Source organism: Crocodylus porosus, unplaced genomic scaffold, assembly GCF_001723895.1.
Source record: "Crocodylus porosus isolate Cpor-Errol unplaced genomic scaffold, CroPor_comp1, whole genome shotgun sequence".
Lineage (NCBI taxonomy): Eukaryota > Metazoa > Chordata > Crocodylia > Crocodylidae > Crocodylus > Crocodylus porosus.
The window spans coordinates 64,296,199-64,321,669 of record NW_017728906.1 but is presented as its reverse complement, the minus strand read 5'-3'; the positions used below and the strand labels follow the sequence as shown (position 1 = coordinate 64,321,669).

The 25,471-nt window shown below is 40.3% G+C and overlaps 1 protein-coding gene across 4 annotated transcripts in view; it reads right to left on the bottom strand.

The window, feature by feature from the left end:
- The window catches only part of CTPS2 (CTP synthase 2), a 135,053-nt gene that overhangs the window by 99,778 nt on the left and 9,804 nt on the right, over positions 1–25,471 (bottom strand). For all 4 annotated transcript variants that reach the window (XM_019529269.1, XM_019529270.1, XM_019529271.1 and 1 more), the window contains 9 exons: positions 21,743–21,913; positions 20,916–21,016; positions 18,302–18,418; positions 17,048–17,131; positions 13,006–13,086; positions 11,605–11,756; positions 10,549–10,681; positions 4,082–4,170; positions 2,306–2,400 (listed from right to left, as the gene is read on the bottom strand). In XM_019529269.1, coding sequence (XP_019384814.1) covers positions 2,306–2,400; positions 4,082–4,170; positions 10,549–10,681; positions 11,605–11,756; positions 13,006–13,086; positions 17,048–17,131; positions 18,302–18,418; positions 20,916–21,016; positions 21,743–21,913 — 1,023 coding nt within the window. The remainder of the gene's footprint in view (positions 1–2,305; positions 2,401–4,081; positions 4,171–10,548; positions 10,682–11,604; positions 11,757–13,005; positions 13,087–17,047; positions 17,132–18,301; positions 18,419–20,915; positions 21,017–21,742; positions 21,914–25,471) is intronic.

Sequence of the window (25,471 nt, the reverse complement as noted above, 5' to 3'; positions counted from 1 at the left end):
CGAGGGCGGCTAAGAGCTACCTCAATTCCGCCCCACAAGCCGCGTGCTCGCACAACTCCGCAAAGCCCGCGGCTCCCCTAAGCGGTGCCGGAGCCGCTAGCCCGGCATTTCGCCACAGTCTTCACAGGCAAGGTCAGCTTCCAGTCTACTGCACCTAGTGACACAGTTTGAGGAGGAGGTGAGCAGCCAACAGAGGTGAAAGAACAGGTTAGGGACTACTAAGAAAAGCTGGATGTGCACAAGTCAATGGGGCCAGATGTGATGCACCCAAGGGTGCTGAGTGAGTTGGCTGAAGTGACCGCAGTCATTGGCCATTATCTCTGAAAACTTGAAGCAATCAGGAAAAGTCCCCAGACAATTGGAAAAGGACAAATATAGTCCATCTTTATGAAAGGGAAGGAGGATCTGGGGACCTACAGATCAGTCAGCCCCACCTTGACTTTAGCAAGACTTTTGATGCAGTCTCACAACATTACTGCAAGCAGGCTAAGCAAGTATGGGTTGGATGAATGAACTGTAAGGTGGATAGAAAACTGGCTGGACTGTCAGGCTCAAAGAATAGTAAATCAATGGCTCAATGTCTAGTTGGCAGCTGGTATCAAGTGGAGTACCCCAGGGGTTGGTGCTAAGGCCAGGCTTGCTCAATGTCTTCATCAGCAACCTGGAAAATAGGATAGAGTGCACTCTGAGCAAGTTTGCAGATGACACCAAGCTGAAAGGAGTAGGAGATATCCTGGAGGTTAGGGCTAGAATTTAGAGTAACCTCTACAAGTTGGAGGATTGGACCAAAAGAAACCTAATAAAAGTTCAATAAGGACAAGTGCAAAATCCTGCACTTAGGATGGAACAATCCCATTCCGGTACAGGCTGGGGACCGACTGGCTAAGCAGCAGCTCTGCTGAAAAGGACCTGGGGGTTACACTGGACAAGAAGCTGTGTATGAGCCAAAAGTGTGTCCTTCTTGTCATGAAGGCTAATGGCATACTGGGCTGTATTAGTAGGGGTGTTTCCAGTAGACTGAGGAAAGTGATTAGTCTGCTCTATTCAGCACTGGTGAGGCCACATCTGAAGTACTGTGTCCAGTTTTGGGTCCCCCACTGTGGAAAGCATGTGGACAAATTGGAGAGAGTCTAGTGGAGGGCTGGGACGCATGACTTCTGAGGAAAGGCTGAGGGAACTGGGCTTACTTGGACAAGAGAAGACAGAGGGGATTTAATAGCAGCCTTCAACTACCTGAAGCGGGGTTCCAAAAAGGATGGAGCTAGACTACTCTCAGGGTGGCAGATGACAGAACCAGGAACAATGGTCTCAAGTTGCAGCAAGGGAAGTTTAGGTTAGATATTAGGAAAACCTCTCTCCCTAGGAGGGTAGTAAAACACTGGAACAGGTTACCCAGAAAGGTCACGGAATCTCCATCCTAGGCGGTTTCTAAGATCTGGCTAGACAATGCCTTGGCTGGGATGATTTAATTCAGGAGGGTTCTGTTTTGAGCAGGGGAACAGGACAATTAGAAGTATAACCTCCAATTTGGGACAATTTGGGTCAGTTTGGACAGATCCTGCAAAAATACACTTTGCTTTAGCAGCCATTCTTTACCATCGCAAGATACAGGTCATTGGGCTAGATGGTAAGGCTGTGCAAAGCTTAGGTAGCCAATTCAATTTGGAGGAGATTTGGCCTGATTCAGAGGCTGAATCTCTGAACTCAAATTGAATCAGGAGACCCATGAAAAGGTCCGAATTGAATCGGCAGCCTCCAAAACAATTCGGATATTCGGGCGGTCCCCACTCACCACTGCAGGGAGCTAGACCTGGGGTCCGAGCCAGTAAGTAGAGGGCAGGGGGGCTAGAGGAAGAGGGAAGGGGCCATGGGGGGACCCCCAGCCAGCCCCAGCCCCCACTTGCTCCTCCAGGTCCAGGACAGTGCATGGCATCCTGTCAAACCACACTGCACCCACATGATGTGACAGCTACCGCACAGGGAGGGGGTGTGATCCCCACTGCCCCATGCTGCACGGGGTGCTCTGCCACTAGTCCCCAAAGGCTCTGATTGCCGCTGCAGCAGCCAGTGAGTGCAGGCTTTGTTTTCGGGTCTTTTAAGTGCCGGGATGCTGGAGCTGGGAGGAGCAGCCATGGGGTAGGGTGCTGGGGGGAGCAGGAAGGGGGTTGGGCCCCACTCGCCACTACCACACCCCCACCGCCTCTTTGATTCAGAGGAGATTCAGCCCAATTAAAAAAAAAAAAAAAAAATCGTCAACTTTAAATCGTCAACACCCAATTATATTTTCTAAGAATAAAGGTCTTACCTAGAAAAGGCTTTTTCTTTTTTCTTGCCCAAGAGATTGCTTGGAGTTTGCCCTCAGTTCCTCTAAATCCAAATCCTCCTGGGACCAAAATGCCACTGTAACAAAATTCATACATAAAATGACTGAGATGCAATATAAGGCCAAAAAGGAAATCCACATGAATCAGTGAGGAACCTGTCATGCTAAAATTGAATGTGCATGGTGTTATGAGACACACCATATTTTGTATAATCCCAGGGTGCAATGCTGCGAGATCTTTGACAAAAACACACTTTATCAACCTTATAAAAATCTTGAAATTTTGCAAAATATTTCAATGTTTATATAACAACCTTGCAAAAACTGTCACGAAAATACACTAACACATGCACAAAGACAGACAAACTCTTTGAGTGGAGGCAATATCTTTTATTAGACCAACTAAATTGTTGTAAAAAAGTTGTTCTTTGCGAGCTTTCAGACGCACATGCCTTTCATCGGGCAAAAAAAAGAAAGAAACTGAAAATGGTGAGAGAAATTAAAAATGGTCAGAAATCTCTCAGGTATGAAAAAAGTCAGTCTTTGAAAAGCTGTTCTGCAGGAATGCAGATTTAGAGGAGATGCAGGGAACTAAGGCAGGATATTTACCTGGAGGTAACGGATGCCAGACAGGCTGAAGGAGGCCATACACTTGATGTTAAAATTTTAGTCCAGATTGTTGAAATTGGCTTTTTTCTTCTTCTTCACATTGTGAAGTTTCCATTTCAAACGCAAAATGTGACATCTTCCATATTTTAGGGATCTAGGCTGTAACTGTGTCGGTCTAAGCACAAAGGCAGACAAACTCTTTGGGTAGAGGCAAAATCTTTTATTAGACCAACTAAATAGTTGCAAAATTTTCAAAGACTGGCTTTTTTTCATACGTAAGAGACTTCTGACCATCTTTAATTTCTCTCACCATTTTCAATTTCTTTTTTTTGTCTGATGAACAACTTGCGTACCTGAAAGCTTGCAAAGAACAACTTTTTTCCACTATTTAGTTGGTCAATTTCAATCTTTTTTATAATCTATTTGATGTTTGATACGCGCTTAAAAACTAGTATGTTCGTCTATATATAATATATATACAATTATATAAAATATGTATATAGATATTATGAATATGCTACATAAGGCTGTTGTGTATTATGTGAAAATATTACTGTATTTATTCACATTCAGTACACCTTGCCCCCCCAAAAATTAACCCTTTAAAATTGGGGTATATCTTTTAAGATAGGAATCTGACTTCCACACTGGAATTGAGACATGGAGATACTAGACTAGTTGCTGGTGGCTGTGCTGGGCTTCATACTCCATAGAGGATGTGTAGAGTCCACTCATGAGTGTCACTCATCCTCTACCTGCAGCACCACAGCTTCATGTTTAACCTTCTCACAGCTGCTGTCAAATCAGCAGAAGCTTTTGGCTGCATGTCACTAGAAGCATTCAGCCATGGTAAGCCGGGCATTCAGACACAGTAAGCAAGCCCAGACTGTGGAAGTTAAGATTCTAGGCAAATCTTTTTTTCTTCATTCTGTCTTCATCTCAAAAGGGGACATGTCTTATATAAGTAAATAGAAAAATCTTATAAAAATCTTTAATTGTAGTTTTCATGTTGTAAGGTATTTGGCTAACAAAAAAGACAAAGCATAACTGACCTAAGGGGGAATGAAAAACTCAGTTAGAAGAAAATAATACTACACAAAACTGAATCATCCATTAAACTTTGTATACTGAATACCTGATGGCACTTACTCTGCTTTGCATAACTTTTGCCATGCCTGGTGGTATTTTACTGGGTTTTCAACTTCCGTGCAATGCTCAAGCTCTATTGAGTCTATATACTAAAAAAGAAAAATGTGCATCAAAACCTCATTTCCTTCCATAGAAAGAAGCATTTTGTATTGAATAAGAAGCATCTATAGCTTCAGGCAAGCCTGAAACACTTCAAATTAGTCTGCTAAAAATCTGGATATGAAATGCTAGCCAAGGCCCTGAGATTGCAAGTAAATCGATCCAGCTCATAAAGAATTCCTTGTTTTCAGCTATCCAACTGTAAATCTGTTTTCCCTGTGCTTTCCTTTCAGGATAAGCTAGACCTCTGAGACTGTGTGCAGAAGAACTCCTTATGAGTTGCCTCCAGATGGCAACTCTACATAGTAAGTCACAGCCGTAGTCCTCTTTCAGGGAGACTTCACACCAGATTTTCATCATTTGCTGATGTTCACTGAGAAAGAAAGAATGGATGAGAAATTTGGGCACTGGACTCAGAAAAGCTGGGTTCAATTCCTAGTTCAGCCACAATTCTCCACTGTAATCCTGGGCAAATAATTCAGTCACAAACAACTCTCACTCATCCAACTGGAATTAAGCTAATCTAAGTGCTGATCTGTGCAGATGTTCAGGGAGGTTAAATAGGGCAAAAAACACCCAGCATAATTTTACTTAGTTCACCTGAGGAGGTGGGCTAAATTACATTGAGAATAAGTTAGCCCAGAGACGAGCAAAGTCCAGCCCATGGACCGGATCCAGCCAGCAGCATACTCCTTTTCCCAGCAGCCCCTGCCCACATAGCTAGGGCTGGTTTCCATGGAGACCCCAGCCACAGCTCTGCTGTGATGGAGCAAGGCTGAGGTTGCTATGAAGACCAGCTCCAGCCATGCTAGCAGGGCACATGGCAGGGCCTAGGGCTGCTCTGGAGCCGCTGGGATCTTGCAGTGGGGCAGTTTGGTTGGGGCCAGGACAGAGCCACCATATGCAGCCTGCATGCTCCAGGCAGGGGCATGCATGCAGCATATTGCAGCTCTGTCCCATCTTGGGCCCATGCTGTCATTGCTGAAAGGAACCAGAGCAGATCTGCAAGCTACTGCATGCGTGCCCCTGTCCAGAGCATGTAGACTGCAGACTGCAGCTGTGCCCTGGCCCTGACCAAGCTGCCCCTGCCACAAGTTCCCAGCAGCTCTGGAGCAGCTCCCTGCCTTGCCACATGCCCCACCAGTGCGGCTAGGGCCAGTCTCCATGAAAACCCCAGCCTTGCACTATCACAGCAGAGCTGTGGCTGGGGTCTCCATGGAAACCAGCCCTAGGTATGTGGGCAGGGACTGCTGGGAAACAGAGTCCGGCTGCCAACCAGATCTGCCATTTTGCCATCCCCTGGGTTAGCCCAATCTACTGAATATCTGCATATTCAGACCACAGTCCCCAGGCTGGAAATGCCCAGCCATCTGCCCAAGGTCCAGGGCTATGCTTTGCCTGCCCCCCAGCCCCCTCCCACAAACGCAACTCGTCTATTTTTAGCCCCACAATCCCCCCACCCACAGACACAAAGATGACGTTATCTAAGGTCTGTTGGTTTTCTTTTTTCACAAGTATTATACAATACAAATAGAAGCCATTTTTATTGCACACATATAGTATTCCTTATTTGGTTAGACGGTTGAAAAGGGGAGCTAACTAATCATACAGTTAAAATTAATTCTGGTTTCACTGTCACATGCATTGAGTCAGTACATTTATAACTGTCTCAACAACATTTTAGGTTTCATTCCTCAAATATGTAGGGTATATGTTATGAATTGAGTAATCGCAATATTGTATTATAACTACTTTAGGACACAGGAGGCAGGAACACAAATGCTTAGCAGAAGCTCTAGAAATGAAATAGCTCTGGGAAAACTTTGCCACTAATTCTGAATTAGATCCTGCAAACACCCGCGCATGTGTTTACCTTTATTCACACAAGTAGCTCCACTGAAATCCCCGAGCTGATGGGTACATGTAAAGCTAAACATGTGCTTGCAGTATTGCGGCTCTTGCCATCTTTGTTCAAAGGGAATAAGACTTGTTTAAATACAACATGAAAAATAACCCCTATTCAAAAAAACCCAGCATAAGATATAAGCAATATCTAAAACACAAGGTTTTAGATGGGGTGTAAAAAAGATGTAGACTTAATCCTGGCCTGTTACATAGCTGGCCTCATATCAAATAAGATCCTTGAACCGCTGCATAAATAATTTATTTTCCAACCAATACAATGACTGCTATGAAGTCTCAAACTCTGCCAACACTCAGCAGACAGAATGTTTATAGTGAATAAGGGTTCTAGCACTATATGCCCCACAGTGATCAGGGTTATTCAGCAAGAGGACAGTGCCCACAAAAATTGAGCAAAGGAAGTGTATACAAGGAGCGTGAAATATTTGCAGAAAGAAACAGTTTGTGCTGTTGTATCTAAGTAGGGTCCTTTAGACTTGAATACTTACTTTTCTGATGATGATGATAACAATAAAACCTTTGATTTATGATAAATGAGAGTTTCGTCATTCCAGCAAAGCTTTGGAACCGGATCAGAGTAAGCACAAAGCTTGTATGTACTATGCATCAGAAATGAAAATGATCTTCTCTCAAGTGTCTGTTTCACTTACTAAGACTGCTCACTTAATCTCAGATCCTCTGCCAAATTAATCTGAGGGTGGAGATGGGAGGGGTACCTTGAGGCAACTGCTACTAAAACAATTCAAGTCAGTGGATCCTCAGTTAATGAGACTGTATCCCTCCGAGCAAAACAAGATGATAATTCAAAGCACATCAATTACTGTATGCTAAACCTAATGCCAAAGGCAGTCATTGCTAATTTAACATCTCTTCCCAGATGAACACCTATATAGGATCATCGCAAAGTAGAGCTAGAAGGGACCTCACAAGGTCATCTAGTTCACTCCACTATAAAAGGCAGGATCGTCCCTTACTAAAGCATCCCAACCTGCTCTTGAAAGTTTCCAGGGATAGAGATTCCACAACTTCTCTTGGTAGGCTGTTCCAATGCAATTCCACCAAACTTGGTGTGATTCACCAATTTGCAAAGCATGCACTTAATCCCTCATCCAAGTAACTAATGAAGATGTTAAACAATATCAGACCCAAGACAGACTACACAGCATGGGACACCAGAGCAATCATAAAGCATACAATTTAAGTGCCACATGATTGCTCTGGTGTCCCAAATTGTCTAGTTCAAAATGGAACCCCAGGCCAGAAAATGCAAAGCAACAAGATGACTGGTAGCTAGAGAACAGCATGGAAGAGCAATTAAGAATAGGATGCAACTTTAAGGCAAATTACTGTATTGTATATCAGATGCTTAAAGAGAGCAGTCATCAGTGAGACTTGCTGGATTGATGCCCAACCTCTACATGAAAAATCGTGGCAATAGTTAGGGGTTCGGAGTTCAGTTCCTGGCCCTGTGAGTGACAGGCTCCAAACCTTTACTTCAGTTCTCATTTATAAACTAATAGTGTTTGTAAAGTGGTTTGAGATGCTCTGATGGATAGTGTTAGATCAGGACTAAGGTATTATCAGACTAGAGATAGGCCAAGGCAGCAAAAGGAAGGAAATGCTATACTGGATCAGACTAGCGGTCAGTCCAGTGAAATGTATCAGCAGCAGTAGAGAAAACACGATGTCCTAAAAAATTAGCTGCCTCCAAGGGCAGTTTCCTTCTACCTCTAATAGTCAAAAGGTAGCTTAAGCCCTACAGAACAATGAAATTAGAGTTTGGTTTTTCTTCGGTATTTACCATTATACCTCCTGATAATCCTGATAGCAAGATTCAAGAAAGAATAACATGCGACTAAGTTCTTAGCCTGAGATACATTTTGTAGCTATCAATTCAACACATTAATTCTGTAACACCTCAAAGACTTTCTTTTCATAGGGCCTGAATTTTTCACCATTTAATTTCACTGAACTTTGTCTTTTTTTTTTTTTTTTAATAGTGATATAGAAAGAGCAGCTCTCAAACTAGTCACTATACTCTTCATTATTCTTTAAAACTTTATAAAATCTGCACTTATTTGTTTCTCTTCGAAGGCAAAGAGCTGCAAATTATTCATTCTCTCTTGATAACATTTCTCTTTCTAACATTTTTTTTTTTTTTTTACAAGTACATATTCTCCTCATCCATCTCTGATCTCTCCCTAACTGGTATCTTGCAAAAGGGGTTAGGAGAGAAGCAAAAGGTCAGCTGGCTGAACTGCTCCACCTGACTCAAAGCAGAAAGAATGCAGAAAAAAAAACAGAGGGATGACATGACATGAGAAAACACATCAGCCCCACACCTTCCACCACTGAGTGCTGTCATTGTTTTCTATTCTTCCACAAGACAGCTAGCAACCCCTTAAAGCAGGCTGAAAGGATGCCAAACGAATCTTAATACAGTATGGTGAATCTTAAATCTGTTCCCACTGAAGTCAGTCAACCTCTAACACCATTATGATGAGAGACACATAAGACGGATGAGATTAGATAGGATCTTCAAGTAGTACCATCACCATCCTGTTTTTCTCCAGATGCTTAGCTTTTCTGTTCACCTTACATCTTTACTGACAACTTATTTACAAGGCTCCAAACCAAGTGCAACTCTCTTTTTCAAAATTAAAACAAAGATATTTCATCTTTTAAATTTTGAGCACAAAAATGTTTATTTGTTTGGGTACTTTGTAATTTTCAGATTCAAAATTGAACCATCTTCCACAATGGCATTTGATCCATTATGAGAATTTAGTCTCTTAACATCTCATGTTTATACTAAATTAGATCCTAATAGCTGCCTAATGCAGATACATAACTGTGTAATTCTTTATATCCAAACTGTTTAGTGAAAAAAAATCACTCTGATTTAAAAAAGAACTATACAACTTTAGTAGTAAGCTTGCAAATACTAAATTAAAAAAACAAAGTGCCTAGAGACAAGAAACAAAACAAGTAGTTCTTCCTTTCCATCGTGTACTTACATGCCACACAACTAATAACTGAACACTTCTCAGTCACATTATGCCACGTCTCTTCTTTCCTGATCTAGGAAGGATATAGGATCCAAGAATGATATAGGAGGACTATATTTGGCCTGTCCCTTTCACAAGTGAGGGGTGACTGAATCATACCTGAGTCTCATCCTCTCCTTTTTGCAACTGCTCTGAAGGAGCTTGCAATCCCAAGCACCCTAGAGAGTGCACTGGGACTGGGACTACCTGACCCACACTCAGACACCATCTCTTCCCCCTTTCTGCACACCCACAAAGGCCACATGCAATCTAGCCTATGATCATTGCTCTGGACTATTTATCTGAAGTCACTTAGAAATCAAACACCTAAGTATTCCATACATTTCTGATACAGTATTTTCCTTTGGAGGGACAGATTACTAACATTTTGCTAAACCACAGGCTGTTGAAATTTCACCAATGTTCCTAAACTAATGTTCCTAACATTCCCACAGACCCTGAAATATACTCTTTCCAGACATAAGACTTGGCAATGGAAGCAGAAAGTTTCATGATAAAAATAGCTGCTATCACATTTTCAAATTCACTGAAACTTTCAACAACACACACACGTCAGAACTCGTCACAGGCTTAAACGATCCTTTAACTGAACACTTACTTTTCTGACGTACTTTAAAGTTAGGGCCAAATTCTGGTATCCTCACTCAAGCTGAGTAGCATCTTGCCCCATATATATAATCCCAATGGAAAAAATGTAACCACGTCAAAATAAAGTATTACTCAACATTAAGTAAAGCTATCTGGTTTGGGGGTTTCCCCCTCCCCTTTGGGCCAATTCTGTAAATATGTACTTCAAACTGTAATGCTAATATAACCAAGGGGAAAAAAGTCATAGGTCTTACCAAGACTAGGTGACTCATTAGGCTAAACTAGTTAAGGATGCCAGTTTCTGTAGCCAACAGCACACAAAGTATAAAGGCCAACATCACATCTAACCACCTTTGACTTCCCAGCTTGTCATCTCGTCAATATCAATAAGCTCTACCAAATGCCTTTTGGTAGTAGGCATTTGCAGATGAAGAGTCTTTGCACAGCAGGTCCAACTGCAACACCGTTCTGCTACATTTTTGGACTTGTGGAGAAACCCACAGGCCAGGTGTCATGGCCCTATGTGCTGAATCAGGCCAGCACCTGGGATCAGTCTCAGGCACACAGGGTCAGTCCACAAGCAGGATCTGGCCCACTCGTCCAGCCTGCGCACCAGAAATGGTAAACATCTATGTTCCAAGATGAAACAACAACATTTTTCATTTGTACTCACCTGCATATAGAAGCCCTAAAGAAGATAAGCTTTAAAAATCACTCTGTCTAAGGTGACAGGAGCTAACTCATTGCAGGCTGCAGCATTCTGGAAAAGGAAAATGGACAGATGCTCACCATTAAATCCAATTTGTGATTTATTGCCAAAGCCGAATGTTCCAGAGCCTTGAAAACAGATGCATAGCAGTCACTTAGTTTCGTATATTTGCCAACCAGAGCTATGGAGCATACTTTCAGCAACCTTTCATATCTAGCAAAAGCAAGATTTTTAATTATTATGCCAATTTCTACAAAGAAAGCATTTGAACAAATGTTTCTGATTAAAAATAAGTTAACACAACATCCTGTTTAAAAAGGAAGCAGTCTACACATGGGGTGCTCAGCCCCCAGTACCTTGTCATCTAGCCTGCGGGGCTGCCCTTGGGCCCATGGGGAGCCCTGCAGGCTGTGGTTCTGCATGCTAGATCCAGTGTACAGAGCTGGGCAGAGGCAGCACACGGTCCCCAAAAGTCCAATCCCTGAGCATGGACCTGGGCAGAGGCAGTGCAGGGGCTGAGGACCCCAGTCCCCACACATGGAGGCCAGACAGAGACAATGCAAGGTCCTGGTGCCCTGATCCTGGCATACAGAGCCAGGCAGTGGCAGAATGGGCTCCCCAGAGCCCAGATCCTCACACATGGGACCAGATGGAAGTGATGCAGTGCCCAATTCCAGCGTGCAGAGCCTGGCACAATCCTGACATAAGTTGCCAAGAAAGGCAGCATGGGGTCCCAAGGCCACAAACCTAGAGTGCAGAGCTAGGTGGAGGTGATGCAGGGTCCCAGGGTTCCAATCTAACCATGCAGAGCCACACAAAGGCAGTGCAGGGTCCTGGGCCCCAATCCTAGCATGCAGGGCTGGGCAGGGGGCACTGCATGCCAGATCTGGTATGTGGGCCCAATCCTGGTGCAAGGGGTCGGATCTGGCTCACAGTCAGGCCCTGCACCACTCATTTGGCCTGCAGGGCCAAAATGTTAAGCATCATTGAGCTATACCACATCCTCAGCTGCTGTAAATCAGCACTGTCACATTGACTTCAATGGAGCTACATCATTTATCTATATAGGTCCGATGCAGAGTGTTTTACTTTTAATGATTTTAAAACTTCTCTAAACATAATAGGCATTATGATACCTGTCAGCCATTCTCTTCCATTTGAAAAGAAGATCACTGGGTTGGTCATCAATTGGTAAGTTTAATCTCTGTTTAAAATACTTAATAATGCCTTGTTCCTCCAGCAGGATTGGCACTCGGTAAGTAGAAGAAACATCATGGATAAATATCACCTAATAAATAAATTGCAATTATGAAAAAAATATTTTCCTATGAAATGCAGACTAAGAAGAAAATAAATGCATGCCTGCTAACAGAAAGTGACAAATTTGGTATATTTGAGTCTCCTAAACAAATGAGACACTTGATTTATACAATTTTCAGAGGAATTCAAGGCAGGGTAGGACAAGAAGCCTACAGATTTTGAATCTATCATATTAAGTAACCCTTGATAGGGAATCTGTACAGGTGTAGCCATCAGTACAGAGACAGGTGATAATGTTAAAAGTGATCATAAGCAGAAGGACCAGAAGTGTCTGGGAGGTTTGTATTTGAAGGTTTGACTTTAGTCCAAGCTAAAACTTAGTGGGTTAGATACTGAATAGCTGCCATTTTACTGCCACAGGCAGCCAGTGGGGACTAAGCAAAGATTATGACCAGCCTATCCTTTATGGCCTCATTTGGGAGCATGAGGTGGTAGCAAGTGTATGCACAGCTCCAATGTTGTGTTCCAGGCTTGCACACCTACCATGAGACCCACACAGAACCATATTCAGAGACTTCTGGGGTATATATGAGCACCTATTACACTTGTTAAGATGAAGTCTTTTAGACGTTCAAAAATATTGAACAGCATTTGCATATTGATTTTGGCACATCAAAGAGTCATGACCTACTTGTTCCATATTAAAGATACAGTTATAGAATAGTTATTAATCCTTTACAAATAATTGATACATATTATAAGAATGTTAGGGATTTAGGTAGTATATTGTAGATGATTCCTGAAACAACAAGCTTTTTATATGCTGTAATTTCAAACAATCTAATTATTGGACTAAAATTTTGTGATAACTGATTAACTACATATTCAAAACTGGTTAATTAACTTATTATAAACTATTTATAACTTTATCTTTAAAAAAAGTAAGACCACATTTTCCATCATTATTAGTATATCAAAATGCCATTCATATGTAAGAGCTATCCAGTACTTTAGAAATGTTTCTATTTTATATGTACTATTTTATTTTTCATTGTACATCGCTTATAATGTAATTAAAAAACAATGAATTATTGCAGCAGGATTTGAGACTGAAAACAAATGAAGATATGCAAGCAATATAAAACAAGAAAAATAAATATATTTATACAGTTACAAGATAACTATTATAGTTAATAACTATTTATTTATATAGTTAGCAGGTAACTAAATAGTTATTTATCTGTATGTCGGTCACAGACGGTCACTGAAATACAAACCTGTTCAGGTTCCACATGGCAAAACATGGAAATTTTTTCCTTCACTGCCATTTCTATAGGCTTTGCACTTCTGCAGACTATCTACCAAATACACACACAAATCACAAATGAGAGAAGGGAAAAATTAGAGTGGTAAATTCTTTTTAAGACAATACAAAGTCCTTAGCACCAATCATGTAGATCCTCCTCTCAATCAGTGGTTTTCAAACTGTGTTCCATGGAGCCCTGCAATAGGTCAACAAGGGTTCCACAAAGAGATTGGGGATAATGGCAAAACAGGCTGGGAGGTGGTGCACCACCACAGCTGGGCTTGGTCATCTGACTTTGCACAGATATTTGGGATAAAGATAGGAGTTCTGAAGAAGTAATAGGAAAGGGTTCTGTGACTTAAGGCAGTTTGAAAAAACACTGCTCTAAAATAATGGACTGGATGAATATTTCATATTGAGAACTCTGCAGCACACCATAACATAAATATCACATAATACGGCAGAAAATACATCCAACCAACACTTCCACACTTCTCTTGACCCCCCCTTTTTTTTTTTATTCCCATAGCTGCTTCTGCTCATCTGCTGTCTCTCTTTCTCTGTCCTTGCCACTACTCTTATTTTCTCATCAGAAACCATTTAAGAATCCCATAAAATAATTAAGTAAAGTCAATCACTTTGTCTATTGTGCCTTTCCCTTGTTTATATATACACATTATATTTTCCAAGATCTGAACAGTAACTTTGTTTATCCTCTCTCTTCTCATAGGCACAAGCGTACTTCAAGGAATTACTGGTGTTGATTTACATCCCAAAGCAATAGAATATGAGTAGACAATAGACATTATTCCATGCAAGGAGAGGGACTTGACAACCAAGGCACAATTTTTCAAAATGCCATAACAGAGTTTCCTGGATGTGTAGATACTCTGCACACAAAAAGACATTTTTCAAAATTAGTCCTGTCTGGTTACGTGATCAACAGCTACAGACAGAAGGTTAATTTATTTTCTACATTACTCTGCACGACTGCAGGATACGAAAAAAACATTATTAGTCTAGTCTGCTTTCTTAGCATTCCGTACTCAATTTAATAGTCTTTTAAAAACTTATTTTTTAGAATAGAGAGAGGTGATTATCTTAACTGCATACAGAAATCAGTTGTACTCTTTGTGCACATACAATTTATTTCATGTAGTATATTACATTAGATTTAGATTTAACATTTTGAAATACTGTAATGGAGCATATTATGATAAATTAATTATTTAAAAAAAGACTTTAAATTACTAAATCACAACAATCAGAACCTACTTACCTGTCACTTCTTTAGAAAGCACATTTAGGTCCTTACATCACCATTATGATGAAAGGATTTTGATAACACTGGCTGCATACAGACATTTAAAAAAAAATAAGCAAAAAAATGCATTTTACCAGAACTTACATGTTAGCTTGACCCAGTTCCACAGCATCTGTATAGATTGTGTACTTCAGCAGGGCTTTTTGGGGCTTTTATCTCAAGCTGATTCAATCAGCTATTAGATAAAAGCACCAAAAAAGCCCCACTAAAGTGCCTGATCTATATAGACATTGGTCAAGCCAGGTCCAACAATGCCTCTTCTGGGTATGTGCTGGGCTCGGTGCAGGAGCACACTGAGTTTAAAGTAAAGCACCGTTTTGTTTGGGTTTTTTAACATCTGTAAGAAGCCCGCATTCCAAAGGACCAGGCACACATTTTTATACAGTGAAAATTGAAAAATAAAGGACTAAAGCTAAGAAATGGATACCCAGAAACATCATAAATTTTACCTCTAATTACACACGTTATTGTTTTAAGTGATGGAAATGTCATGACAATGAAGGAACCTTACGGATGATCCATGGATTGTTTGACTTTATTACTTTTGTTGGCTTGATTTCAGTACCTAAGTATCTGTTTGGAATAGATTCTCTTAAATGAGAAATATCGGTTATTTTATTTACCCACACTAAAAATGTGTTGGTATGGTACTTACATTTTTTTCTCCAGAATAATATTGTATAGGTAGTTCAGTAGAAAAACTATGAAATATTAGAGTATAAAAATATGAACATGGACTTTGATTAAAGGCTAATCAATATAGATTATTATTAAAGATATTTTTTTAATTTGCAGAGCACTTTTTAATTTCCAGACCAAGCAGTATTAATTTGAGCTAGAGTTAAGGTTAATGATGGCAATTAAATAAGTATTTATTTATTCCCAGAAACACCAATGTTTATTTATTATATGACCAGGTAAAATTCAGCATTATGACTTAACTACCTCCCATGCTGTCTGTATTTAAAGAATGCTTTTGTCATTTGGAACCAAAATCAGTTTTCCTTGATATTAGTTTGTTTTGTGCATCTTCGTTATTTTCCTTAGTATCTGTAAATAACGCTGTAGTGCTTTTACAATTCACTATGTTCAGTCTTACTAGAGTCCAATCTTTCAAGCAGTCTTCCAAGACAAATATTTTAAAATTGAAGTCATAATATTATAAACAGCTGATTGCAAAAACTTCCCCTTCTTATCAGGAACTATCAAAACATCTTCAACCTAATAATTATAGAACTGATATCAACTGCTTTTAGAAAGCATTGCTGCTCAATATGAGGCCTCTGATTTGAAAAAATTAAGGCAGTAGAATGGTCTCCTTTTGTTTATTGGATTTGGCCAAGAAAGTCAGCAAGGTGAACAAGCCTGCCAAGGTAAAATGCTGATTGGCGCTCCACAGAATTAATGTTCATCCTTTCCTAAACACTCTAAGGGAATTCTTTTAAGGAAAGAAGTGAAGAGCCAAGCCTTCAAAGTGCTGACAGTTACATTCGAATTCTGCATATTCATTAGTGTAATTACTTAGCAACCAGAGACAGAAACAAAATTCAGTGGCTTTCTTCTACCTACTAAATCACACTTAATTGGTATCCCAAACATAATGATGAAAGCAATTTTTTGTAAAGGTACCTGTTACTAATGGTGCACTAGATACCTTGTTAGTTAAGTACCATATAATTTAGCTCCATTTTCTAACTTGGAGTGTAGTTTTCCGATCTCTGTGCTTTTTTTTTCAGGTTACTTCTTGGAATTGTTGGGGAAAGAGAAATTTATTTTTAAAAAATTGGCAGAACACAATATTTAAAAAAATTTTTTACATTTTCCCCTTCACAAAACAACCAACCAACCAACCAGGATTGAGCCCTTAGTGACTGCAAGGTGCCAGGACCTCCTGGGATGAACTAAGCATCCTTCATTCCCCAGGTTGTTAAGAAAGATGAAGGTCTTAAAGGAATACCTAGTATCGTGTAGACTCGGACCTTTAAGTTTGCACCGTGCTTTGCCATGAGACAGAGCAAATGACAGTACAATGCTGTGCTAGTGCTGGACCATATTAGGAATCAGACTGATTTAAGCTGGGTCTATATTGTAACTGAGAAGCACAATTATTGCTAACCTCAAAGTGAAACAGAGTTTCAGCCAGGGCTGCAAGTGCACACAAACCTACTTGCCTGCCTAGGACCCTGCATACATTCAGCAACTGAAGCCCGTGCCACGCTGACTTCAGGGCTATCAGTATCTGATCTAGCCAGAATAAAGATAGCTTTGGAGCATTCCTCATGCTGCAGTCCACCTCCCAAGTGTGGTGCTGAAGGTTTCACAGAGTTTGAGTCTGCCTCCAAGATTTCTCTGCTCCAGAGAAAGAGAACCCTGCCTAAACCTTAACTGGTTTATTTTAAAGCGACTCACTAAAATTTTGCTATAAGACTCTGTAAAGGGAACTGCATGGATACAAAGGACATTGTATGGACACAGCACCATGACAAGTGAGTGCTTATCCTATATTAACACATGGTAATCTAGTTTAATATCTTGGGATTACAGCATGCTATGACAGTATATATATGTCCCTTTTTACCCTTTTCTCTCAAGGTAAAAAGTACTGAAGTCTGTGTCTTAAATATTTTTCATACCCTGGTAGTCAAGATGACCTACAAATGGAAATTTTATCATAGCTTTATAAACTCACCAGATCTGGAGACAAGCCTAGGCCCCTCAGTGCTCGAACACTGTTCTGTGTAGGTTTTGTTTTCTGCTCCCCAGTGGCATTTGGCTGAAAAGATACATTTTAAAGGCTCCAATTGTAGCTAGGTTCTACAGTTAGAACAATTACAGTTAAAAAAAAATATCAGTGTAAGTTAGAGTATTCAGAGAGAGAGGAAAAACCTGCTTGAAAATAGAACCAACAAAAAGGTCAGCAACCTACGGCCTGTAATAGGCCAAAAGGTCTTTGCTGTGGGCTGGAGCCAGCAAAGAGGTTTAATCCAACATGGGAGATCTGTCTCACAGAGCTGCACCACGCTGCCCCTCCACTTGGGAGCACTCCCTTCCGCTGCAGTGCGCTGATCCTCAGCATCTGAACTTAGCCTTAGTGTAGAAGGGTTGGGAATCTGGCAGCTGGCTATCCAGCCCACAGCAATGGCCAGGTTGTGAGCTCCAGCCAGCACTAGCAAAAGATTGCCAACTCCTGCCATAATACAGTGGTAAGGAAGAACAGTAATACAATAATTTCAATATAATAATAATGCTGTGAAGTTTCTAATCATATGGCTTTAATTCAGGCCAGGTTTTAGAGAAGTACTTTTATGCAATGGAATCAAAACTGAGAGAGAGGTACAAGGCTATGCCTTTGAAATCAGCTAGAAATCCTTATGAAGTCACCAAGCCTTCAAATGTCTTCTACAGGTCACTGGAACGTATTAACCTATTCTGTATTCATACATACACATTCAATTTACATTGGGTAAATGGTTCGTGCAATTTTGGATAGAATACATTCCTTTCCTTCTTACATGGAAGAACTGTAACAAATTGTGCGATTATACCACCTACAAATACTTACAATATTAAAACAATGCCTTTTACTGCAACAATGTTTGTAGTAAAAGTTTAAGTTGACTGGAATAAATACATTTCAGGATTATAAAATAGATGTATGTAATCTAACTGCTGTGAGAGCATTATTATTCTTTCCTCACATGACCTGGAAGGTAAATAATTGGCACTGTTTTACTCTACACTGGATGAAATTCTGACTCAGATAATCTGAGGAAAACCTCCCGTTTACTTCAGTGAGGCTAAGGTGTCACTTACTTTTTCTTTAAGCTTTAAAAAATGCTAAATCCTTCTGCTACTTTCTCCAGAAAGTTCCCACTTTATACAGAATACAGTATGAAGCAAAACTTTAGAGACAATAAAATTTATATTCATCTTGAGTATTTACCTGTGGTACCAAGCTCACATGGATATTGCAGAAACGTTCTCTTTTCACCTTAAACTGAAACTGTCTAAATGCTTCAACAAATGGCATGCCTTCAATGTCTCCAATAGTTCCACCCAGCTGGAAAATAAGTCCTAGAACTGTTAGAGTGGTGGTAAATTACCAAAAGAAATGAAAAGAAAAAAATTCCAACTCTATGGTCAGCCTTGAAAATAACTACTCATCTCAGCTGCACTGCATACAAGAGGTAGAGTGAATGAAATATGCTTCTGCAGACACACACTGTGAAGAACCCTGAAATCTTTCAATAAATAAAACTTTATTCATTTTCAATTAACACCAAATACTCTAAAGAACTTGCGAAGGAGCCTACAACACACCTTCATTTTCATTAATGTTCCAAGTGCATAATTTTTCCACACGAAGAGGTTTGGTGCCCCTAAATAATACATGCTTTACAAATATAATTTGCAGCATCTCAGAATGTTATCAAATTAAGTAGTATGAAATATATTTTAAAAGAATTATGGTAAAGTCAAATTAAAAAAAAAACAAGCCTGTAGTTTTCCCCTTGCTAAATTAACAACTGAGGCCAATGTGAGAAAGGGACCTGAAAATATCACAATCTCTACAGTACAATAAAATACAACTTGGTATAAAAGTAATTAGAAACATCTTATACCAAAAGCAAGAAATAAATAAAAAAAATAGCTACATTTACAAATGCACTTATTCAGAAAGAACTGTAACAGGAACGCTGGGCTTATTAAACAATCTTCTGACACAGTTCTATGAAGCAAAGTTATTTGTGAACCTAGTCTGATGTGCCCTCATGTGGTGTCCGTTAGCACTGCTCATTTTTTTCAGCTAAAGTGTAAAAAACACTATACAACTTTGTTTTTATTCAATTCATATACACTACACCTATGTATTTCAACAATTTGCAATGGAAAACATTACACCCAAATGCCCTGAAGAATTGTATTTTTCATAAACACAGTAAACCAATACTTGAGGTTAATACTATTAGTTAATACTTTTTGTTTCTCTAAGGTCTGTGTGCAAGTTAAGTGTGCATGAATCCGAGTCCTAAAATGCTCTTTACTTCTCCTAAGTTACTCTTGTGAAAGCAACATACCTTAGGCTTCAGACATAAGGTAGGGCAGGGTGGCATCTTAAAGGCTAACTCATTCAGAAAGGTGTAAGCTTTTGTAGGCAACAGTTTACTTTGTCAGATGATATGAAAGACTAACACAGATAACTACCTCTTAGACTTCAGAGAGATAATACAGATGTAACTCTATTGCTATTCAAAACAATCAATGTCATATAGGAAGAAATAATCAGCAAAGATAAACTTCCCACTTTGAGACTGAGATACTGTGGGCCAAACAAAGATGAAAAGTTGGTCACAGCTGGACAGAGAAAGGCACAGAAATTTCCACTGGTCTATTTGCTAGAAGCAGGTAGGCAATTAATATGGATTTTTGAGCTTTCATTTGCAGGCAGATCTCTAACATGAGGCAACCACTGGTACTCTGACATCTAAAAAGATAATATGTCTTCTTTATAGAAGTATTTTTTGTCATTTACTAATAAACTGATTAGTTTAGCCTGGCTATGTGGAGTTAGGAGTATTTTCAGGATTGATCCTTGAGTGCATTTAACATGTTGACCCTTGGCTAAAATAACAACTTAATCTGTAGCTTAAATAGGAATTCTGGTTTTGATGCTGGAATTAGTAAGCAAGTTTCTATGACCTGTTTCACATAGCCAGAGTGGATACTTCTCTCGTGTCATTAGTATAAATACTCTTTCATTAAATCCCCAACCACAGTTTCTTCAAAATCACCAATGGAGGTAATAACAATATTTAGCACTAATATAGTGTTTTGCATCCCTATATCTCAAAGTGTTTTAATGAAAGAGTGCTTTTCATTCCCACTTTCCAGGAAACAATAGACTGTGACCACTCCACGTTCACAAAGCAATTCACAGCACAACAGTAGCCGTATCTTTGGAGCCAAATTCCTGTACTCCAACTACTGAACTTTGCTAGATCTAAGAAATAAGTTAAGAAGCTTATCTTGACCTCTGAAGTGGTTCAAGTTGTTCCTTAAAGTCTGATTATGAACAGCATGGAAGGAAACTACAAGCTAGGATCTGAAGAGTTTTTCTACTGTGTCATGATTTTTCAAAACATTTGGGAAATAAAGTACCATCCCTAAATATATTAAATTAATCATATCTGACTAGAAATCATTTGCTCTAGCTTGTGTAAACAGGGTGAAAACAGATACTTCTAAATATATCTACACTGATGGGCTGCTACAGTCTTATGGAATAATCACCTCTTAACAGAGGCAATCCAAAGTTTTACTAAATGTCAGTGTTCCCTACAGTCATATTATTATAAGTTGCAGTGGTAAACCTACACCTGCTATACTCATAATTAACAACACAGGTCATACAATACTTGTGTCTCTGTCTTGCTGCTATCCATATAAACTTTAGTGTGGTTCACAATGAATCAGATACCGAGATAGCTCCACCTATTCATCATACAGTAACAAATATTAAATGGATAGATATTGGCAGAGATCATTTCCATACTTGCCTCAATAACACATATTTGTGGCTCTTTCTTGTCATCATCCACAGGAACCTTTGCCTGATTCATCACCCATTCCTGAACAGCATCAGTAATATGTGGAACAACTGCAAAGTAAATCAAATTGATTAAGGCAAATACTTCCTGCTTTAGGATCATACTGGACTCTCCACCTACAGAAGGGAGAAAAACCCACTGGTAGCTGAGCATGTGGACTCTAAAGGGGAAGTAGTAGCACTATGGCACATTCCTACTTTCTTTGAGCCTGCAGAAGTCCTTCCAGAGGGCCAAAGTATGGCCACATCTCATTGACAAGAAAGAATGGGTGAGACAGGGTAGCAAACATCAGCAGTTCCACATGGCATGCTCCCCACTGAAGCCTGAACAGACGAGCATGCCAGCACTTCTAATTCAAATAACTGTGCATGCAATTTTAAAAGGTTTTAAATAATTGTGAATGAACTGAAATTTGTTCTTTGCAAACATATGGGCAAGTAAAATTTGCTTACTAGAATGCGTGCAGGGAGAAAACCCTTCCTGGACCACCTAAAAGACACAATGGTGGGATCCAGCAGAAGATGAGGTAGGGTCAGCACAATTTCTTAGATAGTCAATTTCTTAGATGGTCCAACTTAACATTTTCAGCAGTCCAAATCATCCACAACATATCATACTCCCAGGAAAACAGTTTAAGTGAGCATTTAATTCACCTGAATCTAATCAGACAAAAACTTGAATGACTGTGTTTTGTGGAAAGGGCTGTATATTAGCAAGAGAAGTATTTTAATGAAACCTACAGTAAATATGCATGAATTTAAACTTTAAAAAAGCACCTTGAACTGTTTTTCCTAGGTAATCACCATGTCTTTCTTTATTGATTACATGCTGGTAGATCTTTCCAGTGGTGATGTTGTTATCTTTATAGAGATTAATGTCCAAGAATCTTTCATAATTTCCCAAGTCTAAGTCAACTTCTCCACCATCATTTAGTACAAAGACTTCACCTAAAAAAAAAAATGAAAGAGTTTAAAACTGCACAGAGTCTTCCTTTTAAATTAACATATAGGAAAGAAATTAAACCTTATTAACTAGATGGAACAACACTGCAAACATAACAAGTATACATTTTTGTATTAAAGTTAACATATAAATAAGTTTAAAAGTCAAACGGTATGTTATATCAATATAGAGTGTGTTACAAATAAGACCATCTGTGCAAATGAAGTGCTACTGATGGGGTATAATGTTTTCTTTCTAGGCAAAAATGTGTACTTTTTAAAATAACAAATGTTTTTGAGAATGAATTAGAAAAGTTATACCATACTGAAGATATATCAAGTAATTTAAAATGCTTAGTGGATATGGTTTCAGCAATATGTTACAATACTTTATTGGGAAAACAAAGCAGTTTCTATACATAATGAATTAGTTCTAAATGCTACATTGATATATGACAGCTGAAGACTGTGGATATGTATCTATAAATTATAGTAGATTTTTATGAATGTGTTATTCTGGTAAGTATATTTTTTGCCTTGCTTAACTCAGCCACTAGTCAGTATTATGCCTGTGTCCTTACTTGAATATTTTCCTTCTCTTCAATCCACCTAACTTCAAACCCAAATCCCTTTCTAACATTTCCTCCCTACACAGAAGTGATATTTAAAATCATAACAGATATGACTCATTTGTTGCTGAGCTAAGTTATACTTACTTATTTTAATCTTTCCTCCTAACCAGTTCTTAAACCGCCTTTATATTTTGTTAATTAAATTCCCTCCAATATGTGTTGTGGCTCCCAGAACTAAATGAGCAGATCAAAACTTGTCCTGTTTCATACATGAAACCCCCTTACCTTTGATTTCCAATGCTAAGTACAGTCTCGCTAGTCTATACTAAAGAGTCCTTATTACATGATGTAGGAGGTCTGCACGAACAGCCTAAAATTTCATTGGCCATTTTTTTTTGTTGCAATACCACCTTGAAAGCTCATATTTAACTATACATACAGCATTGCTCCTCCTTCTTCCCTAAATATCAGTTTCAGATTTATTTCTTGCATATATAATAATTTACCTTTCCAAGTAGAATCTCATGGTCTCACTTCAAAGCTCTCTTATCCCCCGTAATACCTCTTTCATATCACCTATAAATATGATTTATTCTGACACTCTGATTAATTAGATTATTTAATTTGATATATCATTCATTAGTAATGGTGTTAAATAAAACCACCTCTCACAAATTCTTGAAGCAGCTCAATAGACACCTCTTCTAATTTATTATGCCACCACATAAAGTGTTATTTCCTTTGTTATCTGCAGACAACCTGGTTTTCTCTGCTAAAAATAGCAAGTTCTCTAATTTACAAAAAACCCCCCTGCAAATTCTCCAACTGAAAACCCCAAATCAAAGATTAAAATGAAAGGCCACACACACACACACAAATATACATACACATATCTCTATATCTATATCTATCTGTATATAGATAGATATATCTCTATATCTATCTGTATATAGATAGATATATATAGGTAACAGTTGAACACAGTGTTTTATTGATACGTATTTGCAATTTTAAAGTAGTTTGGAAGCCTACTACTGCCTCAATCACTATAATAAAATACATTCTAAATACCTAAAATCAGATGCCAAAATATATAAGTTTTTCATCACGGAAAATCAGAGCTCCTGTTGAGACCACTCTGTACACACCACAGAATTATGTGCAGAAAAAATTAAAATTATGCACAGAAAAATTCAAAATTATGTACAGAATAAATCTAAATTATACAAAATTAATTACCTTATTATGGTTGAGGGGTGGGTGTGGGATGTGTGTGCCGGGGATTTGTGAAGGAGTGGGGTGTGTGGATATGTGTGTGGGGTTTATGGAGGTGTATAGGGTTTGTGTGTGGGTGTGGTGGGTGGGATTTGTGCAGAGGTGTGCGTATGGGAGTATGTGGAGTTTGTGAGTGGATGTGGGAGTTTGTGAGGGGGCTGTGAAGGGGTGTGGAGAATGTAGGTATGGGAGTATGTGGGGTTTGTAGGCAGGTGTAGGGTTTGTGGGGAGGTTGTGAAGGGATGGGGTGTTGGGGCGGCATGTGGAGGGCTATGGGTATGGGGTGGTGTTGGTACGGGAGTATGTGGGGTTTGTGGGGGTGGTGTGAAGGGGGAGGGTATTTGTGGTGCACAGCCTCTGCCACCAGTGGCTCAGCAGCAGCAGGCAGTGGGCCCTAGGGGTGCTCATGGCCATGGCAGGCAGAGCCACCGGCAGTGCATGTCTCTGGCTGAGTCCCAGGGCTTTCACATGCCCAGCTCGCTGACACAAGCCTTCACATCAGACCAGGCTGGCTCCATGGCAGCAGGTGGGGCTTGCGGCACTGCAGGTAGGAGCCGTGCGCCATCACGCTGTGTGGGCTGTGTGCTTCCATGTGTGGCTTCCCACTGGAGTGCTGGAAGCTCTCTGTGGAGGCACGGAACCAGCTGGCCCAGCCCTATGGAGAGTGGGCTTGGAGCAGCACGCCATCAGGCTGGGTGGGCTCCATGTCTCAACATGGGGCTCCCAGCACTCCAGCAAGAAGCCACACATGGAGGCAAGCACAAGCCCATCCAGAGTGATGGTGCGCCACTCCGTGCCTCCGTGCGTGGCTTCCCACCAGCCCAATGGCACGTGGCTCCCAGTCCATCCACCATCAGCCTGGGCTGGCCCTCCACATGGGGCTTCCCATTGACACCTCCCCGCTCCCTCAGCCCCTGCCCATAAAGCCCTGCCCTGCCTCCCACCTTCTCCACCGCCTCTTCCCACAGCACCCAATGCCCCCAACTCTGGCCATCACCCTCACCCACCCTAGAAGCTGTGCCAGTGTTCCCCATCCCTGACCTGCAGCTTCCCACCCCCACAGCTGGTCCCCAGCCTCCTGCAAGCCCCACCTACCTCAAAAGGCTCCAGGAGGGAAAGTGTGCCTGAGCCAAGCCCTGGCCGATTGAGTCTCAGGTCCCCTACTTCCCTCTTTCCCTTGGGAGAGGGCTTAGGGTTTCTGGCCCTTTTTGCAAGAAGCTCTTGCAGGCTGCAACTCTGCCAACCTGGAAAGAGCTCTTTGCAAAAGTGGAAAATCCACAGGTATCTCCATTAAAATGAATATCCACTTTTTTCTCTGTTAAAAGGGAACATTGGTAGGTTTTTCAGTTTTTCCATGGGAAAAATAAAACCTGGATCCCTGGTTATCTGTCTCTCACCTCATTCTCATTAAGAAATTGGAGGGCTGTAGTGCAGACACCCACATAGTCAAATGGGTCGCCAACTGCCTGGAGGGCTGCACCGAGAGGGTGGTAGTGGATGGGTCCTTCTCAACCTGGAAGAACGTGGGCAGTGGGGTTCCGCAGGGCTCAGTCCTTGAGCCCGCACTGTTCAACATCTTCATCAATGATTTGGACGAGGAGGTAAAACGCACCCTGTTCAAATTTGCTGATGACACTAAACTGTGGGGGGACATGGGCACACTGGAAAGATGCAACAGGCTACAATCAGACCTAGACAGGTTACAAGGGTGGGCGGA